General features: G+C 39.5%; 1 protein-coding gene across 1 annotated transcript in view; it reads left to right on the top strand.

Annotated features, from left to right (window-relative positions):
* SHOC1 (shortage in chiasmata 1) overlaps window positions 1-8730 on the top strand; it is a 106957-nt gene extending 98227 nt beyond the window's left edge. Inside the window, exons 24-25 of the mRNA XM_060236532.1 lie at window positions 5821-6009; window positions 8596-8730. Coding sequence (XP_060092515.1) covers window positions 5821-6009; window positions 8596-8700 — 294 coding nt within the window. The 3' untranslated portion in view covers window positions 8701-8730. The remainder of the gene's footprint in view (window positions 1-5820; window positions 6010-8595) is intronic.
* Window positions 8731-9173: the final 443 nt, after the last annotated feature.

Consider the following 9173-nt stretch of genomic DNA (forward strand, 5'->3'; position numbering starts at 1 on the left):
ATTTTTTCGATTGGGTCATTCAAAATTTTTCTCATATTTTCAGTTAAAGGCTCAATTTTTATTTTCTGTAAGTATTCATCTATCTTTTTTCTCTTTACTTCAGCACCTTTAAACAGCTTGGCATAGTACTTAAAAAATTCTCTTTTTATTCCCTCTTGAGTAACTACATCTCTTCCATCTATTACAATTCTACTAATTGTTTTGTTTTCTCTCTTTTTTTTCAGCTGCCACGCCAAGTATTTCCCCGTCTTATTTGCTCCTTCAAATGATTTCTGCTGAAACCTTTTCAAGTTCCATTCCACTTCTTTGTTTAGTAAATGTCTTAGTTGAGTTTGTAATATTGATATTTCCCTTAGAATCTTCTTTTTCCCTGGTCTTTTCCTCAACGCACCTTCTTTTTTCTTTATTTCATTTTGAATGTCCAATAATTGTTTTTCTTTTTCCCTTTTATCTTTGTTGTTCAATGTAATCAACAACCCTCTCATTACTGCTTTATAAGTATCCCAGACCGTCTGGAAGTCAATATCTTCTTTATCATTCATTTGGAAAAATTCCTTAGTCTCTTTTCCTAGGAAAGTCACTGTTTCTTTGTTCTGTAGCAAATCTTCATTCAGTCTCCATCTTCTCAGTCTTTTGGACAATTTTGTAATCCACATTATTGGGTTATGGTCGGCACCGATTTTAGGCAAAATATCTATCTTCTTTGTTATAAGGCCTAAGTCTCTAGTTCCCCACAACATGTCAATTCTAGAAAAGGTCTTATGTCTTGCAGAAAAAAAAGTATAGTCCCGCACTTCAGGATTAAACTTTCTCCATATATCTTCCAAGTTTTCCTGTTTGACTAACTCAAAGAAAGACTTTGGCAATTTCCCTTCTTTCACACTATTTTTTCCCCCTCCGGATCTGTCCAATGAGTTCTCAACTGTTCCATTAAAATCTCCCATTAAGAGTATTTGATCGTAGGTCAACTCATCTAGTTGTTGTATAATGTCTTTAAAAAAAACATCTTTTGCACCATTAGGTGCATATAGTCCCAATAACAGCATTTTTTTCCCATTTGATGTTATTTCCACTGCTACAAATCTTCCATCTTTATCTTTAAACATCAGTTTTGGCTCCAAGTCCTGTTTAACATAAATGACTACTCCCCTTTTTTTCTGTTTGGCTAATGAAAAAAATTCCCTTCCCAATTGTTTATTCCATAAAAATTTATAATCCTTTTGTTTGATGTGTACTTCTTGCAGACAAATTATGTTACAATTTTGCTTCTTAATCCAATGAAAAGTTGCCCTTCTTTTTTGTGGTGAATTTAGTCCATTAACATTCCAAGACAGTAATTTGTAATCCATCATGGTGCAAATTCTTTATTTTCTTCAAAAAATCTCCTCAACTCTCTAGCATTTGTAATTGTTACTCTCTTCCCCTGAAGTTCAAAGCTCAAACCCTCAGGGATTAACCATCTGTACCTTGTGCCATTGTCTTTCAGTTTTTCTGTCAACTTTTTATATGTTCTCCTGTCGTTTATCACTTCTTTGGGTAGCTCCTTCATTATTCTCACTCTGCTACCTCTTATTATCAATGACTGTTCAAAGTTTTTCTTGATGATCCTTCCCACCATTTCCTTTGTCATAAATCTTACAACAACATCTCTTGGTAAGTTGTTTTTTTTGGCGTGTAACGAATTGACTCTGTACATATGATCATACATATTCTTAGTCTTGTCAGGGTCTTCTTCTAAGAATTCTGCAATTATGTTTATTATATATCCTCTCAGATCATCATTCTCTTCCTCAGGTACTCCTCTCAAGCGTATCTGATTTTCCATTAATTTGCATTCGTGGATCGTCACTTTTTCTTGGACTTTCAGCAAGGTGGTATCATGTACTTTAACTTTCTCCTCCACTTCCTGTACTTTCTTGTCTATTTTCCCAATTTGGCCTTTAAGGTCATCCACTTCTTTTTTAATTACTGTAATAAGTTCTTCCTTCATTTCTTGCATCATTTTATTAACTCCTTTCATAATCCTGGCTTCCATAGCCTCCATTTGGTCCTGCATTTTTTCTAATGAGAGGGCTCTTGTTCGGGGCTGCCTGGGCTCTGACATTTAGGCAAGAAGCAGGGAAATAAACTAAAAATACCAAAAATTTCCGTCTCACAATTTACAAATTTGGCTACCAAGTTCAAAAGGTCTAAATTTTCTCTCTTATTTAGTCTTTGTTCTGTTCTTTTCTGAGCTTCCCAAGCCCAGATATATATTTTTAAAGAAATTTTTCCCCTTTAAAAAATGACGAAATTTTTAGTTTCACCAATTTGAAATTTGACAGTCAGGTTCAATAGAGCAGAGCTTGCCCTTTCCAGCAAGCCTATTTTCGCTGGTTTCTGAGCCTCCAAAGCCAAGATATTTATCAAAAAAGCCTTCAAAAATTTCAAGATGGCGGCCGCGATTTTTCCCCTTTAAAGAAAATTTTTTCCCCTTTTAAAGTCCTCCCAGGAGCCCACCAGTAATGTAGTCAATAGATCTTGTCCTCTTACCCTCTTTCCCGTCGATTCTGTCAATTTTTAAAGTCCCAGTTCTTTTTAAAACAATATTTTAAATCGGACCTCCCAGCAATGGCTGCCGATGTTTCTCTATGATATAGAGTAGGCTTTTTTCTTTACTGCTTCCTGTCTCTGTCAGCTTCAACTCTCATGGAAATCTCACGATACTTGACGCACTTCCTGTCTTGCTCAGAAGGGTTGAAGAGCTATTCCAGTAATATTCCAATGCAACGTGGCTATTTACATTTCAGGAAACCGCAAACCGCAAGTAGACACAACTAAATTTCCTTTTCGAATTTTAGCAGTTTTTAACACTGTCTTTTGTATTAAAACAGTCCCAACTTCTCAACTTCTTTCTTCTAATTGCAAGTTTTATATTTTCCCTTTCTTCCCACCTTTAATATATCCCTTTAGTCTGTAAATAACTCCGGAGTGAAAAGAGAGCTTCTGTACCTTTTTTTCTTCACTTATCCAAGTTCCACTGGTCTTCCAAAACTTTAGTTGTTTAGAATTGTCCCAGAAGGTTAGGATCTTGACGGGCTTATGCCAAATCGATGACTCTGAAAGATCTTGCAGACGATAACTATGCAAACTTCTGAGACCCCTCAAAGCCTCAAAGGAACCCCCTTCAGGGTTCCTTTTCAGCCAAGGTAAATCTCTTCCAAAGTTTTAAGTGCATGTCTTGGTCCTTTCTCTCACTGAGAAAGGTAGGCAGTGGGCTTAGATTGCCCTCCACTACCCCGAACAAGATCTTCAGCTTGCTCCCGATGTGAGAGACAACTCAGCCCGCCATTTTCCTCCCCGGAAGTCCCCTCCGCCGGCTGTTTCTGATAGCCCTGCGCCCCCTCTTTCATTTGATATGTGTCCCTTGCGGGTGCCACCCTCCCGCCGGGAGATGCCGCAAAATGAGCCCCCTTGAGGCTTATGGCGGCAGGGCTCGGGGGAAGCGAGCTAGACTGCTGTTCTTTTGAGGGGTTATAGAGTGTTTCGAGCCCGTCCCTGTGGCATCGGTCCCATCATTGTGGGGCCCAGGGGGCCGGTGCAGCGGCACGCTGAAGCAGCCTGTCGGTCACTTCCGGGTTCCTGTCCTGCATCTCGACCGGTGTTATTAGTGACAGGCTGCTTCGGCGTGCCGCTGCGCCGGCCCCCTGGGTCCCACAACGATGGGACCGATGCCACAGGGACGGGCTCGAAACACTCTATAACCCCTCAAAAGAACAGCAGTCTAGCTCGCTTCCCCCGAGCCCTGCCGCCATAAGCCTCAAGGGGGCTCATTTTGCGGCATCTCCCGGCGGGAGGGTGGCACCCGCACGGGACACATATCAAATGAAAGAGGGGGCGCAGGGCTATCAGAAACAGTCACCGGAGGGAGTCGGGAGACCACCCCACTGGGGGATCCACACCCCGAAAGTGATGAAGGTGGCGCAGATAGAGCCAACAGAGCCAACAGGACAAAATAAATAGGCTGCATTATGCAGCACAGTTGAGAAAGTGCCTTATCCCATATACTGATGAAGTATATACAGGATTTGAGAACAAAATTGTTTCCGGCGGTGATATTTGGGGGATTTTTGGGGACGTCACAGGAAGTGCTGTGAAGTCACTTCCTGTTTCCGGCAGTGGCATTTGGGGGAAATGATGTCACAGGAAGTGATGTCACTTCCCGTTTCCGGCAGGTGACGCGGGGGAAATGATGTCACAGGAAGTGATGCCACTTCCTGTTTCCGGTGGTGGCATGATGTCACCGGAAGTGACGTCACTTCCTGTTTCCGGCGGCGCGCGCGCGCACCCCTACCTCCCCCCCCCCCCAGTGTCCCTGGCTGGCCTTCAGACATTATGGTCACCCTACCCTTCACACCCACTTTTACAATAATAGCACAAAGTGGTTTTCACACTCAGAAAGGGTAGGAGGATATAAATGTGGGAGACCTTTTTGAGTGGTCTGTAACTGGGACCCCAGACATGTAATCCACCCCCAGTTTGCCCAAACCAACCTTACAATCCAAACCAGTTCATCTAGCATCAGAAAGTTTGTGATGGTTCATGGCTCATGAACTGTGCATGCCATGAACCAACCTGCCTTTTCTTGGTTTGTGCCCATCCCTATCATAACAGTAATATCTGTAATCTGGAAACCACATTTTAAAGGAGGATTTTACAGAGCATCCCTACACTAGCACCACAGAACTTATGTCTCACATGATTCATTCATACTGTTACTGTGTTGCAGATGTTACTTGCTATAGTATGAATCTTCACTATGTTCTATGTGTTTTTGTTTGCTTTTTGTGGCAACCTTGCTACAACCATGTGAGAATTAAATCAGTTTGCCAGAACACCTTTGGGATTTAATTTGGGATTTATTTGAAGACTTGTTCTGTTTTGTTCCTTGTGAGAACATTAGCTGATGATCCTCTGCCTTTAATGGCTAAACTAATTCTTCTGGTCGATCATAAAATCATCTTCTATCATCTTAAAATGTTATAATTAATATACTAGCCCAACATACGTTTATTTGCTAGCCATAGGATTTTAGAGTTGTGTTGTTAATGGGGGTGGATCTTACCCGTATTCTATAACTCCACTGAACAAAATTTATTAATGTATTAATTTATTAAAAAATTTTATCTTCACCTTTCTCTTTAACTCAAGTTTGAAGCCTTGCTCCAATCTAAGGAGACGTCTTCAAGCTCTTCTTTTAAAGAAAGAACCACAGATGTTGTAGAAAGGCTACTTTGGGCATGGTTGGATTCACCCCAACATGAACATTTGAATTAATATTAATTTTTATTCTCTGTGTGTGTGTAACATTTGCTAGCAAAAATGTAACCATAACTCTTTGGTCATAGATCCAGAGGAGTTAGCCATGTTAGTCTGTTGCTGCAAAATAGTAAAGAGTCCAGTAGCACCTTTAAGACTAGCAAATTTTATTATAGTATAAGCTTCAAGAAACACAGCTCTCTTCATTAGATGCATCTGACAAAGAGAGCTGTGTTTCTCGAAAGCTTATGCTACACTAAAATCTGTTAGTCTTAAAGGTGCTACTGGACTCTTTACTATTTTACATAACTCTTTGAGTGTTGTTGGAATTATGCTCATCTAAGATGTCCTAATCATTCATTCTTAACCATTTGATTTGATTTGGTTGATTTGATTTCTAGCCCACGCTTCCCGTGAATGGGCTCAGGGCAGGTTACAGCATAGTCAATATATATTTGGGCAGTACAAAGCTGAATGCCTTCTAGGTTTGAATGGACTTGAACCTGTATTCTCTGTTCCCAGCACTTTAGTGACATTACATCTTTGTACACCATAAACCCTCCAACTGAGCCAGAACTTCAAAACAAGATTGTGAACTGTCAAGAAAAGATTAATTCTGACATTGGCACCTACTCTCCAACTCCCAAAGCTTTGTTCTCCAGTGTTCAAGGGCATAGTCCATTTACTGAGTATTCGGAGTGCTTTAATGAAGTACAGAACAGCAGAAGCTGTTCCTCAAGTTACTACAAAAAAGAATCTTATGTTCCCCTGAAACCAAATGGAAGGCAAAGCATAATGGCACCTTCTGTATCTTTCCAAGGAAAAATATGCCCTGTTGAGGAGATACATCATAGTAGAGAGGCAAAGAGGCAGCGTTATCTTCCTTTTCTGAAAAATGTGGAAGTAAAGAGAGGAGTGCATTTATCACAGCACAGTTTTGACAGACCTATCCATAATAATTTTGAAGCTGCAGTGCCAACGTCAGGATATGACCAAGGGGGAATCAACATTTACTTTGGAAAGGGCTCACCAAAGGGAATATGCCCTTCAGAAATAAAAATGGGCCGAAATATGGATGTCCAAGTCTTGTTAAAAAACCCTCCTGATCAAGACATTAAAAGTGTACTTGGGGTGAGAAAACAACCTCTGATGAAGCAGCACACGTCAAGTCCATATTCCAAACCTTCTTGGTACCTTAATGCTAGTGCAGAAGGCTTCCTGCAGAGCTCTGGCAATTTTCTGGGAGAATTTGGTGGAACAGTATATGACAGTCCAGGATTTCAATTTGAGGAAGGGTTCCACTATGACTATCAGTCAGTGCCAACAGCAGATTCATCTCAGTATGATCCAAGGTTCTATAAATCAACAGCTAATTCAGAGAGATTATTTAATATGGACTTTCAAATAGCTGAAGAATATGCAGGAAGAAAAAGATACCGTTTATTGTCATCTTCAAATAGAAGACAGCAAGAGGCTTCTGAAGGTACTGTCAAATTAAAACACTGATGCTGGAAGTAGTTTCTGACAAAATGAAAAAATAGCTTATGATTATATAACAGTTTCCCTTACATTTTTTTTTTGCATTATAAATCAGGGTGGCCATTCCACTACATGCTAATTGGCTTGACTGTGGAATATTTTTGTGTACCTGCCATTTTGAAATATCGGTAAATTTTATAAACCCAAAAAAACAAAGTCAGAGGGAACCGTTTTCCATTTCCAAAAGTGATCTGTTTAACTATCTCTCCTCCTTTACATTCCATGCAGTATAACCCTAAGCATGATTGCTCTTGAGGAGACTAGATTGAATTAATGAATCTTCTCAGTGAGAGTATTTAGTATTGCAGTCTTTGTTCTTTAACTCTTTGAAGCAGTATGTAATTTCTCGTACATGTGTCTAAAAGAAACATAAGTAGGTGGCTGTGTTTGTCCACCACACCATAGTACATTTTCAAGCAAAATCTGCTATTGCCCTCCAAAATGGAGCCTATTTGATAAATGAACTACTTTGCCCAAATCCAATCCTAGTCTAGCCATCAATATTATTAGGTTCTGTGATGATCATTGCCTTGGCCATGGCCCTCCAGCTTGTTGCTTCAGATACTGCCAGGCTACATAAAGGAAAGAGAGAAAAAGAAATATGTGTTACTTTTATTGTCAACCCTTCGAGAATTAAGCTAAGCAAAATAGAATTGTAAGCAATGCATGTGCTGTTCTCTTGGGCTGAGATCTGAGCGACAGCCAGACATTAATTAGTTGTTCAATAATGTAAAATAATCTAAAGACCAAGACTGAAGGGTACAGCCAATGTGGCATTCTTGTCTTTCATTTGTCCCTTCTTGCCCTGGTGCCAGCACATTTCCTGAAAATCCATGCTTTCTGGAACCATGAGCTTGATCTTTTTTAAAATCCTCACCCCTCCAAATAATGCTAAATAAATGCACAGGAACCAACACTGTTGGTAACAATGCCATATTTTATTAAAGCAACAATAGATAAATTAATGGCCAGAAAGCACCCAAAGGTACGCCAAGTAAAGTAAAGCCAAGCAGAAATGGGCCTGATCAGATGCTTGGAATGAGGGTGATTGAGAGCTTATGTAAACCACTCTGAGCTTTGTAAAGGAAGAAAAGAGAAGAGATTGGATTTATAACACCACCCTTCCCCTTTTCCTTCCTCTCCCCGCAACAGACACCCTATGAGGTAGGTGGAGCTGACAGAGCTCTGACAGAAACTGAGAGAACTATGAAAGAGCTTGTGACTAACTCAAGGTCATACCAGCAGGTGCATGTGGAGGAGTGGGGAATCAAACCTGGTTCCCCCAGATTAGAGTCCATGCTCTTAACCACTACACCAACTGGCAGGCTAAATTACAGCACAGGGCAAAGGCCATCGATTTTGTCCTCTAAGAGGTTAATTCTTTATGTAATCTCCCCCTCCATTAAGCTCAAAAGCTGTTCAAGTACATCTTTACTATGATAAGCCAGTTCATTTGGTTTTTTAGAGGTCAGTATAGGATATGTACAGCTAACATGAAAAATATTAGTTTGATGGGCATGTTAGGTTCATGTGAAACTCAACTGGTTCCATGTTAGGCTGGTGCAGTAAAGAAAAGTCTGGAGTTTATATGCTCGACTGGAAATCAGTGGGATTTAACAGTGCTTAACGTTGGCAAGATCTTACCTTTAAATGCTTTTTTAAAAGTATGCACTTTTCAAACTATTGGGCTGGATTGATTATGTAAAACTACATCATTAAGTAGTTTTTAAGTAATTGATAATTTCTTTTTTTGTTTGTTTAGGTTTAGAACTCACCCAGTTATCACAGCTTAAAAAAAGACGTCTAACATTTGAAAAAGATCCCGGGAGAAGTGATGGTCAGACACGTCTTAAGTTCTTTTAAGTTGTTGTTTCTTTTAAAGGCAATACTCTTCCCCAAAAAAAGTAGTTTAAAATTAATTTATAATTAAGTATATAATTTATAATATATAATTTTAATTCATTGTAATCAATTTATAATCTATTGGTTTTAATTCCAGCTAGCTTTTTTCCTTAAATGTGGTGCCATTTTGAGATTTCAAGAAACAAATTCAATTAAGTTTGGGAATTGCTAGAAAAAGAGTGTTACTGGATGCAACACTCAAATTAAAATACTACCAAAAAATTGTAAAGCATCTCTGCAATTTGTTTGCATTATCAGTATAAAAGAACTTTCTTTTTCCAGTCTAGAGGCAGTTGGAAGATCCTGCCCCTTTAGACACACTCTTTATAAATCAATAAATGGTTCCAGTTTTTATGCAAACTGACTGCTTAATGCTAAAACTTTATCCGATAAAGCAGGGGTGGCCAATGGTAGCTCTCCAGATGTTTTTTTTG

Source organism: Heteronotia binoei, chromosome 4 (genome assembly GCF_032191835.1).
Source record: "Heteronotia binoei isolate CCM8104 ecotype False Entrance Well chromosome 4, APGP_CSIRO_Hbin_v1, whole genome shotgun sequence".
Classification (NCBI taxonomy): Eukaryota; Metazoa; Chordata; class Lepidosauria; order Squamata; family Gekkonidae; genus Heteronotia; species Heteronotia binoei.